This window comes from Sinohyriopsis cumingii, chromosome 6 (genome assembly GCF_028554795.1).
Source record: "Sinohyriopsis cumingii isolate HCF-2022 chromosome 6, ASM2855479v2, whole genome shotgun sequence".
NCBI lineage: Eukaryota > Metazoa > Mollusca > Bivalvia > Unionida > Unionidae > Sinohyriopsis > Sinohyriopsis cumingii.
In genome coordinates this window covers 39,770,670-39,797,034 of record NC_142966.1, presented here as the reverse complement: position 1 = coordinate 39,797,034, position 26,365 = coordinate 39,770,670, and the positions used below count along the sequence as shown (strand labels likewise).

Genomic DNA, 26,365 nt, shown 5'->3' with positions numbered 1-26,365 from the left:
TAATGACTGCAGAAAAAAATGATTTAATTTAAACATGAAATAACAAAATGATATTAATTACTGAAAATGCTATTGTTAAATGTTTTAAAATTAGAATATACTGAAAATGACAAATAAACAATAAATAAACTACACTTAAAGCCAAATCATTAATGAAACCTAAAGAACTGATTCCATTATAAAAATTTGTACGTACCTCTTGTGCTGGTTTGACAAGTCGAATGTCATATACCATGAATCCATCCACCCCTGCTTCGACCTCATTCTGCTTGGCACTGAAATTGATATAACATTTCTATCTTTAAAAAGTTATCATGTATCGACCCTTTACCTCAGCCTGTTGCTGTGTAGGCAGATGATACATATGTACCACATGATAATTTATGTACCACATAATATACATGTACCACATAATATACATGTACCACATAATGTACATGTACCACATAATATACATGTACCACATAATGTACATGTACCACATAATATACATGTACCACATGATAATTTATGTACCACATAATATACATTTATCACATAATATACATGTACCAAAGTCATACAGTGCAGTGTGCTATAAACAGAACACCTGTTACCTATATGATCTGATACACAAAGGACTGCCTGTTAAATTTTTATAACAGTTTAGTATTTGTTTAGTTCAACATCAATTTCAACTGTTTTACATTTCTTGTACAGATCTATTATCTAAAGAAAGGTTCAAGAATAAAATTTGATCTTTATAGTTGCACAATTTTTTTAAGGAAGAATTATTTATGTGCTTTAGAATCTTGAGAGAACTCATTCACCATCAAGTCAGTGAAGCAGTGTGTTCAACATTAGCCGACATTTCTCAACCTCGAAATCTAGTTAAATGTCTATGCTTACATTATTAAATCATCTGAATTTGATGAATTATCAAAACTTAGTGTTGCCTATATTGACAACAGAGCCAAGATCTGACAAGATTTCATATTCATAATTATCAAAACTTAGTGTTGCCTACATTGACAACAGAGCCAAGATCTGACAAGATTTCATATTCATAATTATCAAAACTTAGTGTTGCCTACATTGACAACAGAGCCAAGATCTGACAAGATTTCATATTCATAATTATCAAAACTTAGTGTTGCCAACATTGACAACAGAGCCAAGATCTGACAAGATTTCATATTCATAATTATCAAAACTTAGTGTTGCCAACATTGACAACAGAGCCAAGATCTGACAAGATTTCATATTCATAATCATCAAAACTTAGTGTTGCCTACATCGACAACAGAGCCAAGATCTGACAAGATTTCATATTCATAATTATCAAAACTTAGTGTTGCCTACATTGACAACAGAGCCAAGATCTGACAAGATTTCATATTCATACTTATCAAAACTTAGTGTTGCCTACATTGACACCAGAACCAAAATCTGACAAGATTTCATATTCATAATGATCCAAACTAAAGAAATTAGTAATAAACAAAATCCACTGGCCTCCATTTAGGAAAGTGGATAATTTGTTACTTTAAATAGCACAATACTGTCAGTAAGAAAACCAGCTCAAAATGGCTGATGTTTACAATAGGCAGCCAAACAAGCTTCCATGCAGATGGTGCAGAGGCATCCAAACATACCGGCATGCAAATAGTTACAGGTGTCCACAAGTGCTTCCAAGAGAATGGAGTAGAGGCATCAAAATTTAAGTGCTTTCATGAAGTATAGGGTTAAGTTATAACAATAGTACAGTGAACCACACCTAATAACCTTTGTTTAATAGTCTTCCATGCCAATTTCTTCCTTACCTTAACTGTAAGCCATCAACAAAGTTTGGTTTAAATCTGATTAAAACATCACCCTCAATTTAATCGTGCATTTCTTCGACCAACCAACCAGTCAACGATGTGCACATAGCTTGTCTACTCAATAGCATAACATTTCAATCAACTGATGAATCAACAGTACACACACACTCACACAAACAGTCACACACACACACATACACACACACACACACACACACACACACATATATATATATATATATATATATATATATATATATATATATATATATATTATTTCTCACACTGAGTGGTATGAAAATAGCAGGTGGCCAAATCTGTCATATCCTGATAGCTGTCATACTCATGCACATTATTATTTTTTATGATTTTATTGTTTTATCTTCAGTTTCCTTCTCATTTATTGATGCATTCTCAAAATTTGGCCCAGCAGAAAATCAATGGAAATATCAGAATAGTCAACTTCCTAAGGTTTTAAATTAATTATACACTGTGTCTACAAACATAGGAATTTCTTTATTTTTGTCACCATTTACATTTCTAAGTCTTCAGATCTTATAAGTTCCTTTGCAGCTTTTGTATTGTTTCAAATACATTATATTTGTACAAAGCAATTTGTGTTTTGTTCTAACTAATTTATAATGTCTGCTTGCTTGACACATACTTTGTTTGAATCTGTTGCTCATTAGTAGACCTTTTTGGCTAGGTGCAATTTTTTCCCACAATTCTACATTATTTACTGAACCATAATAGGTAACTTGTAGATTTTGCGTTTTTGTAAAGACTTGTATGTAAAAGATAATCTGCACTTCTAAGAAATACTGAAATGATTTTACCAACAATACTATTTATTGATTCCTTTATTTTGCCCTTTCAAGTACCTTATTCTATTATTTGTGAATTCTGTCTATGGAGGCTCTAACAATAATACTATGAAGATTTGGCTTTTGCCTATGATCTACTTTATGTCATTATTCCCAGGCATTGATACATATTTACAAGATTAAATTGATTTATCTAGGTAGTCTGAGTCAAAAAACTCATTCCATCAATGCTAAACAAGTAATTAGCTAAATCTAAATTAGTACTGATTAATAATCTTCTCTTAACATTTAGAATGTTTTTTAAATCATTCTTTTACCAAAGTACCTGATGACTTTCTGCATCACAGGATCATACTGTGGGTGATTCTCAGATGGGGGCAGCAATAAGGCAGCCATACCTCCTGTTGCATGGCAACTGCGCTTGTGGCATGTTTTTATCACCAGGTTCATGTAGCTCTTTAGGAAATCTCTTTCCATGGATACATACTTGTTACGATCAGGAAGAACAAATTCTGGTCTGTGACCTGTATAGAAAATAAAAACAATTGGTGCATTGGATTCTTCGATGTGTGTAAAACACTTAGGGAAAATTGATCCAGTGCAACCAAAACCAGCATATCTATGAATTCATAAGCTAATAATTTCAAATTTGTTTTGCACATGCCCATCAAGCTTTTACCATTACAAAAATAAAAGGATTCCATATCAACTTTAGTAGGAAATATGAAATCCTGTAGTTTTCCTTGCTGTCCAATGGATTGCCACAACAGTAGATAAACAGATTTAAGTGCCACATCCACTGAGAGAGAGTAAATAAAAAGTTTGGGTACTGTGACCATGATTGAGAGAGAGTAAATAAAAAGTTTGGGTACTGTGACCATGACTGAAAGAGAGTAAATAAAAAGTTTGGGTACTGTGACCATGACTGAGAGAGAGTAAATAAAAAGTTTGGGTACTGTGACCATGACTGAGAGAGAGTAAATAAAAAGTCTGAGTTCTGTGACCATGACTGAGAGAGAGAGTAAATAAAATGTTTGGGTACTGTGACCATGACTGAGAGAGAGTAAATAAAAAGTTTGGGTACTGTGACCATGATTGAGAGACATTCATTAGACATATATAAATATTACAATCTCCATTCAGTTTCACAAGATGATGAATCCAGCAGCTGCTGTTGATAATGAAAAGATTTGACATGCAAGAGTGTCATTTTCATTCAAGAGTGGCATGCAAGAGTGTCATTTTCATTCAAGACTGACAAGGCAATATCAAGAAGTCTTCTGCTGAAAACCCAATGTCACCTGACTTTCCGTTTAGGAGGATTTACAAGATTTTCAGGAAGGCAGCTATTTTTGAGGTCAGATCAACATAATTTTCCTTCAAAACTAATTAGATATCATACTTAGTCTTCTGGTAAAATTGCCATGCCAAGATGACATTCCATGTTGGAGTAGTAGCAAAACAAAATTTTCAGGATGGCTACCAGTGGCCATGTTGGTGTCAAACTGGCACCATTTTTCACTTAGGACCAACTAGACACTGTAAGAAGCCTTTCTGTGAAAACATGGAGTTGATATGATCATCCACACAGGTGGAGTAGTAATACAAGTATTTTCAAGGTTTCCACTGTGGTTGCCATATTGGATGTCTGGATGGCACCATTTTTAATTAGGACCAACTAGACATCATACTAATTCCAGTGAGAATCCCATGTTGATATAAATTTCCATTCATGAGAAGTAGTTATAACAAGATTTTCAAGCTGGCTGCTATGGTAGCCATACTGAACATCAGTACTATTTTCAACATTTTCAATTAGGACCAACTGGACATCTTATGAAATCAATGAGTGTAAGCCCAATGTTGATACATCCTTCCATTCAGGAGGGGTAGCTATAACAAGATTTTCAAGATGGCAGCTGTTGCATATTGATGTCTGAGCAGCAACATATTTTATTTAGGACTGATTAATCCTTTGGATGAATGTGTATGTTTTATATCAAGAAGCAGCAATAACAAACTTGTGCAAAAAAGTGTACAGATGTCAGACAATGGACAACAGGCCATCCATAAGCTCTTCTGGAGCTAAAAATAGAATTGTCACAGATGAATGAAAAATGTAATACAGAAAAGCACCTTAGATCCCAATGATTACTTATTAAATTACTATGGCAACAGTCAACCTTTATCACAATACCTTAAACACCTATATAACAGAACAATAAAATGTAGAAATAATTAAATTTTTCATAACAGTGAGTAAACCTGATGTATATCCATAAATGAACACAATTAAAATAGAAACATAAACGTATTATCAAGTTTATCTGTTAATAATCAAGATAATGTTATGCAATATATTGGTTATCTTTTTATTGTTATGCCATATCATGAGTTATCTTCTAATTGTTAAGCCATCTCATGGGTTATCTTCTAATTGTTATGCCATCTCATGGGTTATCTTCTAATTGTTATGCCATCTCATGGGTTATCTTCTAATTGTTATGCCATATAACTGGTCATCTTGTTACTGTTATGTCATACAATGGGTTATCTTGTTACTGTTATGTCATATAATGGGTTATCTTTTTATTTCTATGCCATATAATGGTTTATCTTCTAACTGTTATGATATATAATTGGTTATCTTCTTATTGTTATGCCATATAATTGGTTATCTTGTTACTGTTATGTCATACAATGGGTTATCTTGTTACTGTTATGTCATACAATGGGTTATCTTGTTACTGTTATGTCATATAACGGGTTATCTTCTAATTGTTATGCCACAAAATGAGTTATCTTCTTATTGGTATGCCATATAATTGGTTTAGTTTCTAACTGTTCTGTCATATAATGGTTTATCTTCTATTTGTTATGCCATAAAATGAGTTATCTTCTTATTCTTATGCCATACAATGGGTTATCTTCCAACTTATCCCACATTAGCACAATAGAATTCATGTTCTACATTGGCCAACACAATCATACACATATAGGAATTTGAGAACATATGCATCTTCTACATTCATGGCAGATCATAAGAAAATACAGTAACTGACAAAGAAAGAACTTTTATGTATGTGGTGAAATTTTCAAAAAAATTGGCAGATTAATTACACATATTTATGTTTCATATGTCACACAATGAAATATTTTACAGGTGTCCAAACTGCTTGTACAAAATCAAATATGATGTGTCAATAACAGTGATTTAAAAAGTTCTTGGTGTATTCATAAATAACAATCTTACTTGGTCTATTCACATAACATGTTTCAAAATAGGTTAATTGTTATCTTTGGCTACTGAGGAAAATCAAAACATACATTCCTTTTTGGTACAGGGTCATCTTCTATAAAAGTTGTTATTGTTGCTGTTGTGGGGTTTAACGCCATTTTCAGCACATGACTTTTATAAAAGTTATATTCAGCCATATCTGGACTAATTTAATGTAATTTGGGGTAATACCTCTAATTCAAACATAAGAACACTTAAGATTCCAAAAGAGGGCTTGCCATTTAATTCTTGATCAATGTATAGACAATTTCCAGGATGCAATGAATAATATAAAGATTATAACAAAACATGAAAGTAAATTTCTTAGCAAGGCTGAATTGATGTATACAGTATCCAGAAAAACCATTCCTGTCTATCTAAGCAATATCTTTCACCAAAGAGATGCTGATAGTACTCCAAATTTAAGGTCCATAAGAAGTAAAAGTTACATTATACCAAAGCCAAAGAAGGAATTGTTCAAAAAAGTTTTCAATATACCGGTCCACTGGTATGGAACAACATTCCCAGTGACATAAGTTTGGCTCATAGCAATTCTTCTTTTCATAATCAGTGTCTCAAATGGATGAAATCTTTCGACAATTGAATAGTTCTAGTAAAACAAATACCGACTGCTTTTCTGTGGTTTTTGCATCATTTTCACAGTTGAATTCTTCAATGTTGGATGATATTTTATATTTTATTTATGTTTATGTGTTCACAGATGCCTGTGCATATGTTCCAGGCTTGATACTATGATGAAATCTTTCGACAATTGAATAGTTCTAGTAAAACAAATACCGACTGCTTTTCTGTGGTTTTCGCATCATTTTCACAGTTGAATTCTTCAATGTTGGATGATATTTTATATTTTATTTATGTTTATGTGTTCACAGATGCCTGTGCATATGTTCCAGGCTTGATACTATGATTTTTAAAATCACTGAATTATTTAGTGTCAAGTCAGATTCTTCATATCATGTTGTATATACTGTATATGTTATACATCACAGATAGAAGGCCTCAAGGTAGATTAGTTCTGTAACTAATTGAGTTACCTTATCTAAATAAAGTCTTTATTATTATTATTATTATTATTATTATTAAATATTATTATTATAAATATTTGCGAATAAGATACATAGATAGACAGAAAGATGGAGATAGAGAGATAGCCCACCAAACTTGTTGATTAAGGAAGCACAGTAGTCCCAGATTCCACAGTTAAGCCCCATTGTGTGGTGACGAAGCTCAAACAATATTTCTTCCATCTCAAATGAGGCTAGCACATTCTCAATCAAAACACATGCTTTTGTACAGCCGTATGGCAGAGAAAGCTAGAATAAAAAGCATATTCTTGATATATAAAAGCTTGCATATTTATTTAAACAAAATTAAAAATATTTTGATTCTAAAAAATGGATATACTGCATACAATTTTTTTTATCAAATGAAATAAAACTGTTGCATATATACTCAACAGCAAACACATCAGTGATCTATTTCATCAATTTAACCCTTGACCTCATAGAGCATAGTTACAAAGTGCAGCACGCTATAAACAGAGCACCTGTTACCTATTCAACTCCATATGCATAGGCCTGCCTGTGAACTGTTAAGCAATGTAGTGTATGTTACGTTTAACAACAATTTTAACCTTTTTACATTTTTGGTACACATCTATTATTTGTGGAGAAATTTAAGAGTAAAGTCCGATTGTTATAGCTGTGTAATTATTTTTCACGGAAGAATTTTGTATGTGCTTTAAAATCTTGAGAGAACTCATTCACTGTCAAGTCAGTGAGATAGTGTGACCAACCGTAGCTGCCATTTTTCATACACGAAATTTACAAATTTTTTGTCTGCATCTACATCACTAAGTCATCTGAATTTGATAATTTATAAAAGCTAATTGCTGCCTACATCAATATCAGAGCCTTTACCTAAGTTATTGAATCTTTCGTAGTTGTGATTCTAATGATGAAAACTTCGTAAGTACTGAATGAAATCCGTGACCTCCCTTTTAGAGAGGGGAGATTATGAACCAGTTACTTTAAATAGCAGATATCGACCAGAGCATAAACAGTGACCACATGATCTTACGTAACTGTCATTCGCAGAAATGAATGTAGTATTTAATAAGGGGTTTTCCCCGAAGGTGGCGCTATGAAAACCGGCTTAAAATGGCTGATGTTTACAGCAGACGTCAAAAGGCGCTTCCATGCAAATGGAGTAGAGATGTCAAAAGGTGCTTCTATGCAAATGGAGTAGAGGTGTCCAAAGGCGCTTGCATGAGGTAAAGGGTTAAACAAAAACACAAACAAATAAGGAACTCATATTTTAACAAAGCTTCTTTGATGAATGAAAAGAATGGAAATAGGTCATATTTCAATGAAAATGGGAATAGAAATAAAGGACATTTAAATGGGCAATTGATAAAAGTTCAAGGTGCAAAAATTTCCTTTCCTTTCACTATGAAGTATATTAGTTTCATGTAATCTGCATTGTCTAGTAATGGGCTCTCATATAATCCTACATGTTATGCAGAACTACTCATATAATCCTACATGTTATGCAGAAATACTCATAAAATCCTACATGTTATACAGAACTACTCATATAATCCTATATGTTATGCAGAGAACTACTCATATAATCCTACATGTTATGCAGAACTACTCATATAATCCTACATGTTATGCAGAAATACTCATATAATCCTACATGTTATACAGATATAATCCTACATGTTATGCAGAAATACTCATATAATCCTACATATTATGCAGAACTACTCATATAATCCTACATGTTATGCAGAAATACTCATATAATCCTACATGTTATACAGATATAATCCTACATGTTATACAGAGCTACTCATATAATCCTACATGTTATACAGAACTATTCATATAATCCTACATGTTATGCAGAAATACTCATATAATCCTACATGTTATACAGAACTACTCATATAATCCTATGTTATACAGAACTATTCACATAATCCTACATGTTATGCAGAACTACTCACATAATCCTACATGTTATCCAGAACTACACATATAATCCTACATGTTATGCAGAACTACTCATATAATCCTACATGTTATGCAGAACTACTCATATAATCCTATATGTTATGCAGAACTACTCATATAATCCTATATGTTATGCAAAGAACTACTCATATAATCCTACATGTTATGCAGAACTGTTCATATAATCCAACATGTTATACAGAACTACTCATATAATCCTACATGCTATGCAGAAATACTCATATAATCCTACATGTTATGCAGAACTACTCATATAATCCTATATGTTATGCAGAACCACTCATATAATCCTATATGTTATGCAGAGAACTACTCATATAATCCTACATGTTATGCAGAACTGTTCATATAATCCAACATGTTATGCAGAACTACTCATATAATCCTACATGTTATACAGAACTACACATATAATCCTACATGTTATGCAGAACTACTCATATAATCCTACATGTTATACAGAACTATTCATATAATCCAACATTTTATACAGAACTACTCATAAAATCCTACATGTTATGCAGAACTACTCATAAAATCCTACATGTTATACAGAACTACTCATATAATCCTACATGTTATACGGTTATAATCCTACATGTTATGCAGAACTACTCATATAATCCTACATGTTATGCAGAACTACTCATATAACCCTACATGTTATGCAGAAATACTCATATAATCCTACATGTTATACAGAACTACTCATATAATCCTACGTTATACAGAACTACACATATAATCCTACATGTTATGCAGAACTCCTCATATAATCCTACATGTTATGCAGAAATACTCATATAATCCTACATGTTATGCAGAACTACTCATATAATCCTATATGTTATGCAGAACCACTCATATAATCCTATATGTCATGCAGAGAACTACTCATATAATCCTACATGTTATGCAGAACTGTTCATATAATCCAACATGTTATGCAGAACTACTCATATAATCCTACATGTTATACAGAACTACACATATAATCCTACATGTTATGCAGAACTACTCATATAATCCTACATGTTATACAGAACTATTCATATACTCCAACATGTTATACAGAACTACTCATATAATCCTACATGTTATGCAGAACTACTCATAAAATCCTACATGTTATACAGAACTACTCATATAATCCTACATGTTATGCAGAACTACTCATATAATCCTACATGTTATACAGAACTACTCATATAATCCTACATGTTATACGGATATAATCCTACATGTTATGCAGAACTACTCATATAATCCTACATGTTATGCAGAACTACTCATATAATCCTACATGTTATGCAGAAATACTCATATAATCCTACATGTTATACAGAACTACTCATATAATTCTACGTTATACAGAACTATTCACATAATCCTACATGTTATGCAGAACTACTCACATAATTCTACATGTTATACAGAACTACACATATAATCCTACATGTTATGCAGAACTACTCATATAATCCTACATGTTATGCAGAAATACTCATATAATCCTACATGTTATGCAGAACTACTCATATAATCCAATATGTTATGCAGAACTACTCATATAATCCTATATGTTCTGCAGAGAACTACTCATATAATCCTACATGTTATGCAGAACTGTTCATATAATCCAACATGTTATGCAGAACTACTCATATAATCCTACATGTTATACAGAACTACACATATAATCCTACATGTTATGCAGAACTACTCATATAATCCTACATGTTATACAGAACTATTCATATAATCCAACATGTTATACAGAACTACTCATATAATCCTACATGTTATGCAGAACTACTCATATAATCCTACATGTTATGCAGAACTACTCATATAATCCTACATGTTATACAGAACTATTCATATAATCCAACATGTTATACAGAACTACTCATATAATCCTACATGTTATGCAGAACTACTCATAAAATCCTACATGTTATACAGAACTACTCATATAATCCTACATGTTATACGGATATAATCCTACATGTTATGCAGAACTACTCATATAATCCTACATGTTATGCAGAACTACTCATAAAATCCTTCATGTTATACAGAACTATTCATATAATCCAACATGTTATACAGAACTACTCATATAATCCTACATGTTATGCAGAACTACTCATATAATCCTACATGTTATGCAGAAATACTCATATAATCCTACATGTTATACAGATATAATCCTACATGTTATGCAGAAATACTCATATAATCCTACATATTATGCAGAACTACTCATATAATCCTACATGTTATGCAGAAATACTCATATAATCCTACATGTTATACAGATATAATCCTACATGTTATACAGAGCTACTCATATAATCCTACATGTTATACAGAACTATTCATATAATCCTACATGTTATGCAGAAATACTCATATAATCCTACATGTTATACAGAACTACTCATATAATCCTATGTTATACAGAACTATTCACATAATCCTACATGTTATGCAGAACTACTCACATAATCCTACATGTTATCCAGAACTACACATATAATCCTACATGTTATGCAGAACTACTCATATAATCCTACATGTTATGCAGAACTACTCATATAATCCTATATGTTATGCAGAACTACTCATATAATCCTATATGTTATGCAAAGAACTACTCATATAATCCTACATGTTATGCAGAACTGTTCATATAATCCAACATGTTATACAGAACTACTCATATAATCCTACATGCTATGCAGAAATACTCATATAATCCTACATGTTATGCAGAACTACTCATATAATCCTACATGTTATGCAGAACCACTCATATAATCCTATATGTTATGCAGAGAACTACTCATATAATCCTACATGTTATGCAGAACTGTTCATATAATCCAACATGTTATGCAGAACTACTCATATAATCCTACATGTTATACAGAACTACACATATAATCCTACATGTTATGCAGAACTACTCATATAATCCTACATGTTATACAGAACTATTCATATAATCCAACATTTTATACAGAACTACTCATAAAATCCTACATGTTATGCAGAACTACTCATAAAATCCTACATGTTATACAGAACTACTCATATAATCCTACATGTTATACGGTTATAATCCTACATGTTATGCAGAACTACTCATATAATCCTACATGTTATGCAGAACTACTCATATAACCCTACATGTTATGCAGAAATACTCATATAATCCTACATGTTATACAGAACTACTCATATAATCCTACGTTATACAGAACTACACATATAATCCTACATGTTATGCAGAACTCCTCATATAATCCTACATGTTATGCAGAAATACTCATATAATCCTACATGTTATGCAGAACTACTCATATAATCCTATATGTTATGCAGAACCACTCATATAATCCTATATGTCATGCAGAGAACTACTCATATAATCCTACATGTTATGCAGAACTGTTCATATAATCCAACATGTTATGCAGAACTACTCATATAATCCTACATGTTATACAGAACTACACATATAATCCTACATGTTATGCAGAACTACTCATATAATCCTACATGTTATACAGAACTACACATATAATCCTACATGTTATGCAGAACTACTCATATAATCCTACATGTTATACGGATATAATCCTACATGTTATGCAGAACTACTCATATAATCCTACATGTTATGCAGAACTACTCATATAATCCTACATGTTATGCAGAAATACTCATATAATCCTACATGTTATACAGAACTACTCATATAATTCTACGTTATACAGAACTATTCACATAATCCTACATGTTATGCAGAACTACTCACATAATTCTACATGTTATACAGAACTACACATATAATCCTACATGTTATGCAGAACTACTCATATAATCCTACATGTTATGCAGAACTACTCATATAATCCTACATGTTATGCAGAAATACTCATATAATCCTACATGTTATGCAGAAATACTCATATAATCCTACATGTTATGCAGAACTACTCATATAATCCTATATGTTCTGCAGAGAACTACTCATATAATCCTACATGTTATGCAGAACTGTTCATATAATCCAACATGTTATGCAGAACTACTCATATAATCCTACATGTTATACAGAACTACACATATAATCCTACATGTTATGCAGAACTACTCATATAATCCTACATGTTATACAGAACTATTCATATAATCCAACATGTTATACAGAACTACTCATATAATCCTACATGTTATGCAGAACTACTCATATAATCCTACATGTTATACAGAACTATTCATATAATCCAACATGTTATACAGAACTACTCATATAATCCTACATGTTATGCAGAACTACTCATAAAATCCTACATGTTATACAGAACTACTCATATAATCCTACATGTTATACGGATATAATCCTACATGTTATGCAGAACTACTCATATAATCCTACATGTTATGCAGAACTACTCATAAAATCCTACATGTTATACAAAACTATTCATATAATCCAACATGTTATACAGAACTACTCATATAATCCTACATGTTATGCAGAACTACTCATATAATCCTACATGTTATGCAGAACTACTCATATAATCCTACATGTTATGCAGAAATACTCATATAATCCTACATGTTATACAGATATAATCCTACATGTTATACAGAGCTACTCATATAATCCTACATGTTATACAGAACTATTCATATAATCCTAAATGTTATGCAGAAATACTCATATAATCCTACATGTTATACAGAACTACTCATATAATCCTACGTTATACAGAACTATTCACATAATCCTACATGTTATGCAGAACTACTCACATAATCCTACATGTTATACAGAACTACACATATAATCCTCCATGTTATGCAGAACTACTCATATAATCCTACATGTTATGCAGAAATACTCATATAATCCTACATGTTATGCCGAACTACTCATATAATCCTATATGTTATGCAGAACTACTCATATAATCCTACATGTTAGGCAGAACTACTCATATAATCCTACATGTTATGCAGAGCTACTCATATAATCCTACATGTTATACAGAACTACTCATATAATCCTACATGTTATACAGAACTATTCATATAATCCAACATGTTATACAGAACTACTCATATAATCCTACATGTTATGCAGAACTACTCATATAATCCTCCATGTTATGCAGAACTACTCATATAATCCTACATGTTATACAGAACTGTTCACCTCGTACTACTGAATATACAGAACTGTTCACACCATACTACTGAATAAACAGAATTGTTCACACCATACTATTGAATAGACACAACTGTTCACACCATTCTAGTGAATATACAGAACTGTTCACACCATACTACAGAATATACAGAACTGTTCACACCATACTACAGAATATACAGAACTGTTCACACCATACTACAGAATATACAGAACTGTTCACACCAAACTACAGAATATACAGAACTGTTCACACCATACTACTGAATATACAGAACTGTTCACACCAAACTACAGAATATACAGAACTGTTCACACCATACTACAGAATATACAGAACTGTTCACACCATACTACAGAATATACAGAACTGTTCACACCATACTACAGAATATATAGAACTGTTCACACCATACTACAGAATATACAGAACTGTTCACACCATACTACAGAATATACAGAACTGTTCACACCAAACTACAGAATATACAGAACTGTTCACACCATACTACATAATATACAGAACTGTTCACACCATGCTACTAAATATACAGAACTACTCATATAATCATACTTAATATATAGAACTGCTTACATAATATTTCTAAATATACAGAAATGCTCATACAATTATATAGAATATACAGAACTGCTCATATAATGATACAGAACAGCTCAAATAAGAGTACTTAATTTAAAAAATGCTCATATAAACCTTTAGAATATACAGAACTGCTCATAACATGAACAGTATTATTGCATTCATTAGACAGGAAATTTGTGATTTTTGTTGGAAATTACAATATGATACCAACTGTAAGTAGCCCCTGGTTTGTAGTACATCATGCCAAGTGAACAATGTAGACCCTGATTGGACAATAATTTATTTAAGAGATCTGGGTCTGTGCTCTTCATACATGTATTTAGAATAAGAACCAATTGATATAAGTGCTTTTACCTCTTTCTCACACCAAGTGAAAATTCTGTCCCACAGTCTGGCCTCTAATCTGCCTTCTAACTAAAATGAAAAGAAAATATCAACAAACTTGTGTTCTGTCCCACAATCTGGCCTCTAATCTGCCTTCTAACTAAAATGAAAAACAAAATATCAATGAACTTGTGTTTGTAAAAACCACTTCCCTGCACCCCATCCCCACCCCAAACATCTGTGATTCTCTGTCTAGTTACAGGGGGTAAGAATAAATCCTGTGGTCAATTTTAGTTACAAATCTAAGTTAATCTTTTCATGTCCAGTAAGTGCTTATACAACTATTACATGGGGGTCTCAACAGTTACAATGTTATGACACTAGAACTAAATCCTGGGGTGGGGTAAGTATGACCCCCAGGGCCAGGATCAGTAACATGTGAAGGGTGTGGATTTCTCATCATCTAGAAATTACATAGTGGATGCAAAAATGTTACAAACTGGTAAAAATATTAAATTGACATTATTCTTCTATTCATTGGATGAATGCATTTACCGGTAAACGGATTTTCTAGATTTCTCCTGCTGTCTTGAATTTTACTGTCTTTTATCTTTTTAATATTAAAAGATATAGGTAATAACTATCAGATATTTTAAGGTTAATGCTGTCTTTTACTGCAGGCAAGAATGAGTTCCAACTTCCAAATAACACATTGACTTTTATATGTAAATGTGTGCTAGTTCTTAACAGGACATTACTAGCTATATACGTTGTGCCAAAGAAATGGCAGCAAAGACCCCTTCCTAAAGACATTGAGGCAGCTGACCTGGGCTGTCCCAACTAGGTATCGAACCCACGACCTCTGGATTTAATGTATAACATTCTATAAACTGAGCTACAGCAGTTCCTGACAATGTTTTGAAAAAGCAGAGAAAACAGGCCTTTTTGACATAACAAGGAAAAAATAGGCTATCTTTGATGTAATAGAAAACAATAGGCCTTGTTTGATGTAACAGAAAACAATAGGCTATCTTTGATGTAACAGAAAACAATAGGCCTTGTTTGATGTAACAGAAAACAATAGGTCTTGTTTGATGTAACAGAAAATAACAGGCCTTGTTTTGATGCAACATAAAATAACATGCCTTGCTTTAATGTAGCAGAAAACAACAAGCCTTGTTTTGATGTAACAGAAAATAAGCCTTATTTGATGTAACAGAGAAAACAATAGGCTTTGTTTGATGTAACATAGAAAACAATAGGATTTGTTTGATGTATCACAGAAAACAAAAGGCCTTGTTTGATGTAGAAGATAAAACATCAAGTAACACAAAACAATATGCCTTGTTTGATGTAACAGAAAAGTTTGATAAAACAGAGAAAACAATAGGCTGTTTGATGTATCAGAGAAAACAACAGGCATTGTTTGATGTAGCAGAGAAAACAACTGGCCTTGTTTAATGTAACACAAAACAATAGGCCTTTTTTGATGTAACAGAAAATAGACCTAGTTTGATGTAATAAAGAAAACAATGGGCCTCTTTTGATTTAACAGACTTGTTTACTTGCATGTTCATTGATTCCAATAGTTAATTTCAAAGTACAGTCTAGATATGAATATTTTCCCAGAAAACAAATTCCCCAAAATAGTGCCAAAAACTGAAATAAATGCAAAACCTGCCTAAGTTGTGCTGGATGGATACACTGACAGATGGATGTACAGAGAGAGATGAAGGCATACTGACAGATGGATGTACAAAGAGATATGGAGGCATACTGACAGATGGATGTACAGAGACAGATGAATGTACTGACAGATGGATGTACAGAGACAGATGAAGGCATACTGATAGATGGATGTACAGAGATATATGCTGCAGATGGAGGCATACTGACAGATGGATGTACAGAGACAGATGGAGGCATACTGACAGATGGATGTACAGAGACAGATGAATGTACTGACCGATGGATGTACAGAGACAGATGAAGGCATACTGACTGATGGATGTACAGAGATATATGCTGCAGATGGAGGCATACTGACAGATGGATGTACAGAGATATATGCTGCAGATGGAGGCATGCTGACAGATGGATGTACTGAGACAGATGGAGGTATACTGACAGATGGATGTACAGACAGCTTGATGTACAGAGACAGATGGATGTACAGAGATATATGCTGCAGATGGAGGCATACTGACAGATGGATGTACAGAGATATATGCTGCAGACTGAGGCATACTGACAGATGGATGTACTGAGACAGATGGAGGTATACTGACAGATGGATGTACAGACAGCTTGATGTACAGAGAGAGAGACAGATGGAGGCATACTGACAGATGGATGTACAGAGACAGATGGAGGTATTCTGACAGATGGATGTACAGAGACAGATGGAGGCATACTGACAGATGGATGTACAGATGGAAGCATACAAATACAAAGATACATCAGATTATAAAGCATCTGACATACAATAAACTGTACAAAGCTAGTCATAATGGAGGCTTATCAGGAGTGGAATGTTCAAAATATTAGTCAACATTTTAATGACTTCTTCATTTTCATATCCAATATGAATTTTAATTTCCTTCTAAAACTTTTTACTTCACTAAATATTTGGCATGATGAACATTTTTTTCTTTTGCAATCTTGGGTCTCTATAACATCCTCCAATATATAATCAAGTTGAAATTAGATGATGGGTCTCTATAACATCTTCCAATAACATCCTCCATAACATCCTCCAATATATAATCAAGTTGAAATTAGGTGATGGGTCTCTATAACATCTTCCAATAACATCCTCCATAACATCCTCCAATATATAATCAAGTTGAAATTAGGTGATTCTCAGCTTACAGTATACAATCTAACTGAAATCAGGTGACACTCAGCTTTCAATATACAATCTAATTGAAATCAGGTGACTCACAGCTTTCAATCAACTGCTCCTTGCTAATAGATGACTGCTGATTGAGCATACTGTTGAAGTGTTCTTCCCATCATTGTAGTATCTTTTCATTGTCAGTGAGCAGTGTGGTGATGTCAGCACTCAGTATTGGAGAAGTTCCTGATGACTCTGGCCCATAGATTGTCTTCAAATAAGCATGGAAGATTTCATGTCATTCCTTTCTGCATAGGACAGAATCTCATCAGCCTTATTGTTCAGCTATGAATCTTACAACTACCTTGTTTTGCATTGTAGAATCCTCTTGATGTTTTTGAAGGCTGCCTTTGTAGATCATAAGAATGTCTTCTAAGCAGGCCTTTGATAGCTGATGTTTCTCATTCAGAAGTCTTGTGTGTCAGCATCCTTCTCATCAAGGCAATATTGATGTTTACGTGTAGTGGGACTGTGGGTTTTGGATGCAGTTGAGTACACAGAGTCTTTGAAGGATACACAGTTTTCCTCAACATGTTTAGACTTTACATAGATTGTATCCAGTTGATGCACAGTTCTTCAACAAATGCCTCTTTCAAACTTTCAAGTTTCAATTTGGCAACAATAAGCTTTTTAGGCACTTGTTGGCCTTGTGGTCATCTGCTAGGCTTTGGCCTTGTGGTCATCTGCTAGGCTAAATCCAGATATTGAGCTTGGAGATTATGAATCTGCGGTCAGTCCAGCATATTGTCTTTGTAATTCAGATATCATGCCTGTCTCTTCTGATGATGATGATGTAGTCAATAAAATGCTAGTTTTTGAAGCATGGATGCATCTATGATGTCTTGTTGTGTTTTAACAGGCAGAAGACTCAGTAGGCAGAGTCCACTGTTGTTACATCTGGCAATAGCATTTTTTCCAGTGACACCTGGCCATGTCTGGTATTCTGTACCAAGAATGATCAGCTTGTCTGCCTTTGGTACTTCTGCAATAAGAGACTTCAGCTCTTCATGCAATTTGTCCTTGACCTCATCTGGGTTGCCATGGTGGGTACATATTTTGCTAATGATGGTTGCATGTCTTTTTCCTAACAGTGGGAGTCTCATTTGCATTAGTCTGTCATTTACGCTCATTGGGAGGTTTGTGCGGTTGTTAACTAGCTGTGATTTGATGGCAAATCCAACACCAGCTCCACATCATTCTTCTTTACTTGGGTAACTCCAGAAGGTATAGCCAGTTCCTACTTTGGCAAGCTGTTCTTCCTCAGGACTGCTATTTAGATGCTGAGTCTGGCCAGTTCTGTACCAACTAGAACTGTGGTCTACCTGCTATAATACTGTCCATTAGTGCATGGACATTCCAGGCACCAATGATGAGTTGTGTCTCTTTTGTCTTATTGCTAGGTTTTTGAATACTACAATGGAATTCTTGTCATCTACAGTATTGCTGACCAGGCTAAAGTCAACCAGGCATTGCTTACAGCACATTTTCTAACCTCTCATGCTACAGACGTGAGCAGTGTGATTCTAAAAAGTGCTGCTCAATCTCCAAGGAGGCTCCCAAGTTCCACTGCTGTTTTGGTCCAGTGAAAAATGACCCAGTGCCCTAAGCCACCTATGTGCAGGTCTGTAGATACAGTTCCCAGTGTATCTACAACTCTTGCTGTGCCACTTGTCCATTGCCATAGAATTGAAGGACTGGCAGTGGGAGTGGAGTAGTGTCATTACTTGTGCATGAGTTGGATTTAAGTGAGGGAAAATAACACAAAATTGCCCTCACTCTTTCATCCAAGCCTGTCTCAATTCAGAGGTACAACAGTGTGGAGATGTTTGGAGACAGGTCTGAATGCAGCAGATTGAAATCAGTTCCTACCACACCTGAGCTAATCCCCTGCCCTGTCCACACAACTCTTGCCATGTGCCTTCACAGCTGGGGGATGAGCACATCTGCTTGGCTCCTGATCCACCAGAAAGGACTTAACAGTGAGAGCCAGATGTAACTAGCCACTCAGGATCAACAGCCACTGGTAGTATCATCAACTGTTACTTACTGAAGCATGCAATGCCTGATATGACCTGCAAAAATAGTCACCAATGCAAACATAGATGTCATGTTAGTGTAGAAATTACCATTTGGTTTGAAATGCAAATAACATGACAGTGTTATGGACCCACTGAAGTCAATCAGGTTATAAATAGATTAATGAAATTACTAAGTTTTGTGCATTTTCTTTTTTTAAATTGGTATGAGGGAGCAGGTGAATACCATAGTATATTAAAGATATAAATTACTATAGTATATTACAGGTAAAAATTACTATAGTATGTTTTTTACAGGTATAAATTACTATAGTATATTAAAGATACAAATTACTATAGTATATTACAGGTAAAAATTACTATAGTATGTTGCAGGTATAAATTACTATAGTATATTAAAGATATAAATTACTATAGTATATTACAGGTAAAAATTACTATAGTATATTACAGGTAAAAATTACTATAGGATTAAATGAACATGGTTGGGTATTTATCGATGTGTAAATTTTACCTAATCATTCACAAAGTAAATAATGTCCGAAGGACTTTATGTTAACTTTGTGAGTGATTAGGTCAAATTTACACATCGATAAATACCCAACCATGATCATTTGATCCTTATAATTCCAATTTCATCCTTTCTTCATCAAATCAACTTATTCTCTCAACAATGCATTCCATTTTAAGTAGGACATACTTTCCTTTCATTTGCTGCTTCACATTGCTCCATAATACATAACCTGTACAGAATCACATGGACATATTGACTACTGTCACAGTAACGTTTATTCAGAAACTTCATACTTTACATCTTAGGCAATGGCTACTGATGGTTTCAACACATTTAGTTCATTTACAACATTCTTGTTCAATTTTAGTCAGTCCCATCTGCTACATCAGATGACCATGACATTACATGATAACAGCTGATACGGAAAAACTAGTGTGCTAGGTTAAATTTCCAAATAAACCTTAAATTATAATGGATATTATCAATGAACAACATGGAAATATGAACAAGATGATGCTATCCCTTGCTAACATAAAGGTAACAATTAAATAAATTGTATACAGAAATAACATTTTATATCATTTTCAACAGCAGTAATACATGTGAAGACCCGTTCAGTGATCTAATGTCAAATGAAATGTAACTACTGTCACAGTTATGTTTATTTGGCAGCTTCATACTTTACATCATAGGCAATGGCTACCTGTGGTGTCAGCACATTTATGGATTGTTATATACATTTTTCAATGGCGTTAAGTCACATTGGTGGAGATGGTAGTTTTACCATTTACAAACTTTATTCAGTCTTTGAAAAATGGTCTCATAAATATTTGTTTTTATTTTTGTGTAAGTGGTCATATTCACCAAACCAACAACATCCACACATGTTTCACCTTCTTTTAAATAAAACAAACAAAATTAAAATAAAAAAGTAAAAAAATACCACTGAAAACGCCAATATCCCATTTTGTGCTTTGCTTAGCAGCTTCTGAGTATTGATTTATTTCAATAGCTTTTAAGTCCTCCTCAGATAATTTCTCTAATCTTGGTTTATATCCCTCTGCGGCCTCAAAATTGACTGGCCCAGTTCATACACTATTATTGTTGTTGTTGTGTATGGCTAGGGTGACTGAGATCATGAGGTGCTGTGTGAGGGAATTTATCAATCTCTGTTGTTCTGTTTCATTTTCAGCGTTGGTAACATCTGTCACATTATAGTGAAATCCATTTTCATCTGCTTCAATCACTGCTATTATTTCTTTTAACTCCTTGTCATCTAATTGGTGAAAACACTCCACAGAAAATTGCAGTGAAAAATCACCATAATCGGCCATTTTGCGTGACTATATAGCAGATGAACACCAAATTGTAAACTATGCATTTCAATCAAAGAATATTTGAAAAAGTATAAAAAGGGTATAATTTATATTTATTTGCTGAATACAAAATTTTTTAAAAGATGAAACAATCATTTCACAATGACATGTCTGCAATGTTTATTTATACTGCAAAGAGTATAAAAACCGATAGTAGTCCCAGAATTTACCGAGGTGTAAAAACTTCCAGATCATTATCACGTGACCATTTACAGCCAGTCGTATTGTGGAAAATCTGTTTCATTTATAAAAATTGGAATTATTATAGTATATTACAGGTATAAATTCTACTTTCACTTATTTTCACCAGATGGGTATGTTAAAGTTGATTGTGAACTAGATTACAAAAAATGTAAAATTACAGTTTTCTAAGACATGCATTATGCAAATAAATATATAATGTACACTGTAGCCTCCACTAGAGGAAAACTGAGCTTACCAGAGTTGACGCTTCTGGTATTAGGATGGAGTCAGTTATTAACAGATGGAGTCAATTGTTAATTATACATCTTTTCAATCAGCAATCAGTTGACAGAAATATAAAAGAAAGAATACAAGAAATTTTACCTGGGAACAAAAAAACATTATTACCACAAATCAGACACAGAAAACTCTGGAAAGTGAATATGCTTGAGCATTACATATGAACCAGTTTTGACTGCATTACTTTCGATTCAGAGCTGGCAGTGACCAGAATCATCATGATTTCACACAGCAACAATTAAGTAGATTCTAGTTGCATTGTAATCTAAAAGTCTATCCATTGAAATAGATGTTTACAAAAGTGATTAGTGTGTGACAAATTCTTTCAGAATGGTTTCATCAATGTATTACATTGCCTATCTGTAAATAAGATCTATTCAATGTGGCTAAAATTTCCCATTGGACTGTGATCATCTATCTTTACACTACCATACTTAAATATGAAACACATCAAACACAGCATTCAAATCGTTACCATCTTGAAATCTTTGACTGCAATATACTATTTTTTTAAATTTCATCAAAATTCTATATTAATATTTCTGCAGGACACTTAAGATAAAACAAACCTTTGAAAGATAGAAAAATGGTCCACTTTCAATATCAAGTAGTGTTTTTGCATTATGGAACATCAGCAAACCAAAATCAAACAGTGGACCATGCACTTCTTTACCATTCACCTGAAATTATAATAAAATAAGCCCTCTGTTACTATTATATATAAAACAATTGTGCTGGATAAAAATGAAGCTTCTCAATCATTGTGCTGGATACACATCAAGCTATATCTTTATGAACATAACAAACAATAACCCTATTAACCAGCCTTACATTGATAATACATCAAGCTATACATTTTACAACTGCAACACACAATAACCCTACTTAACCAGCCTTACATTGATAATACATCAAGCTGTACAATTTTATGATTGTAACACACAATAACCCTACTTAACCAGCCTTACATTGATAATACATCAAGCTATACATTTTCATGATTATAACACACAATAACCCTACTTAACCAGCCTTACATTGATAATACATCAAGCTATACATTTTCATGATTATAACACACAATAACCCTACTTAACCAGCCTTACATTGATAATACATCAAGCTATACATTTTCATGATTATAACACACAATAACCCTACTTAACCAGCCTTACATTGATAATACATCAAGCTATACATTTTCATGATTATAACACACAATAACCCTACTTAACCAGCCTTACATTGATAATACATCAAGCTATACATTTTCATGATTATAACACACAATAACCCTACTTAACCAGCCTTACATTGATAATACACCAAGCTATACATTTTCATGATTATAACACACAATAATCCTACTTAACCAGCCTTACATTGATAATACATCAAGCTATACATTTTCATGATTATAACACACAATAACCCTACTTAACCAGCCTTACATTGATAATACATCAAGCTAAACATTTTTATGATTATAACACACAATAACCCTACTTAACCAGCCTTACATTGATAATACATCAAGCTATACATTTTCATGATTATAACACACAATAACCCTACTTAACCAGCCTTACATTGATAATACATCAAGCTATACATTTTCATGATTATAACACACAATAACCCTACTTAACCAGCCTTACATTGATAATACACCAAGCTATACATTTTATGATTATAAGACACAATAACCCTACTTAACCAGCCTTACATTGATAATACATCAAGCTATACATTTTTATGATTGTAACACACAATAACCCTACTTAACCAGCCTTACATTGATAATACATCAAGCTATACATTTTTATGATTATAACACACAATAACCCTACTTAACCAGCCTTACATTGATAATACACCAAGCTATACATTTTCATGATTATAACACACAATAACCCTACTTAACCAGCCTTACATTGATAATACATCAAGCTATACATTTTATGATTGTAACACACAATAACCCTACTTAACCAGCCTTACATTGATAATACATCAAGCTATACATTTTCATGATTATAACACACAATAACCCTACTTAAACAGCCTTACATTGATAATACACCAAGCTATACATTTTATGATTGTAACACACAATAACCCTACTTAACCAGCCTTACATTGATAATACATCAAGCTATACATTTTTATGATTATAACACACAATAACCCTACTTAACCAGCCTTACATTGATACTACATCAAGCTATACATTTTCATGATTATAACACACAATAACCCTACTTAACCAGCCTTACATTGATAATACACCAAGCTATACATTTTATGATTGTAACACACAATAACCCTACTTAACCAGCCTTACATTGATAATACATCAAGCTATACATTTTCATGATTATAACACACAATAGCCCTACTTAACCAGCCTTACATTGATAATACATCAAGCTATACATTTTTATGATTATAACACACAATAACCCTACTTAACCAGCCTTACATTGACACTACATCAAGCTATACATTTTCATGATTATAACACACAATAACCCTACTTAACCAGCCTTACATTGATAATACACCAAGCTATACATTTTATGATTGTAACACACAATAACCCTACTTAACCAGCCTTACATTGATAATACACCAAGCTATACATTTCATGATTATAACACACAATAACCCTACTTAACCAGCCTTACATTGATAATACACCAAGCTATACATTTTACAGTTATAACACACAATAACCCTACTTAACCAGCCTTACATTGATAATACATCAAGCTATACATTTTTATGATTATAACACACAATAACCCTACTTAACCAGCCTTACATTGATAATACATCAAGCTATACATTTTCATGATTATAACACACAATAACCCTACTTAACCAGCCTTACATTGATAATACATCAAGCTAAACATTTTTATGATTATAACACACAATAACCCTACTTAACCAGCCTTACATTGATAATACATCAAGCTATACATTTTTATGATTATAACACACAATAACCCTACTTAACCAGCCTTACATTGATGATACACCAAGCTATACATTTTATGATTATAACACACAATAACCCTACTTAACCAGCCTTACATTGATAATACATCAAGCTATACATTTTTATGATTATAACACACAATAACCCTACTTAACCAGCCTTACATTGATAATACATCAAGCTATACATTTTTATGATTGTAACACACAATAACCCTACTTAACCAGCCTTACATTGATAATACATCAAGCTATACATTTTTATGATTATAACACACAATAACCCTACTTAACCAGCCTTACATTGATAATACACCAAGCTATACATTTTCATGATTATAACACACAATAACCCTACTTAACCAGCCTTACATTGATAATACATCAAGCTATACATTTTATGATTGTAACACACAATAACCCTACTTAACCAGCCTTACATTGATAATACATCAAGCTATACATTTTCATGATTATAACACACAATAACCCTACTTAAACAGCCTTACATTGATAATACACCAAGCTATACATTTTATGATTGTAACACACAATAACCCTACTTAACCAGCCTTACATTGATAATACATCAAGCTATACATTTTTATGATTATAACACACAATAACCCTACTTAACCAGCCTTACATTGATACTACATCAAGCTATACATTTTCATGATTATAACACACAATAACCCTACTTAACCAGCCTTACATTGATAATACACCAAGCTATACATTTTATGATTGTAACACACAATAACCCTACTTAACCAGCCTTACATTGATAATACATCAAGCTATACATTTTCATGATTATAACACACAATAGCCCTACTTAACCAGCCTTACATTGATAATACATCAAGCTATACATTTTTATGATTATAACACACAATAACCCTACTTAACCAGCCTTACATTGACACTACAT

General features: G+C 33.0%; 1 protein-coding gene across 1 annotated transcript in view; it reads right to left on the bottom strand.

Annotated features, from left to right (window-relative positions):
• LOC149796754 (ureidoglycolate lyase-like) overlaps positions 1-26,365 on the bottom strand; it is a 95,607-nt gene that overhangs the window by 10,560 nt on the left and 58,682 nt on the right. Inside the window, exons 6-10 of the mRNA XM_089960270.1 lie at positions 22,998-23,108; positions 15,154-15,213; positions 7,081-7,237; positions 2,952-3,150; positions 197-275 (exon numbers count right to left, since the gene is read on the bottom strand). Of these exons, the coding sequence (XP_089816396.1) occupies positions 197-275; positions 2,952-3,150; positions 7,081-7,237; positions 15,154-15,213; positions 22,998-23,108 (606 nt within the window). The remainder of the gene's footprint in view (positions 1-196; positions 276-2,951; positions 3,151-7,080; positions 7,238-15,153; positions 15,214-22,997; positions 23,109-26,365) is intronic.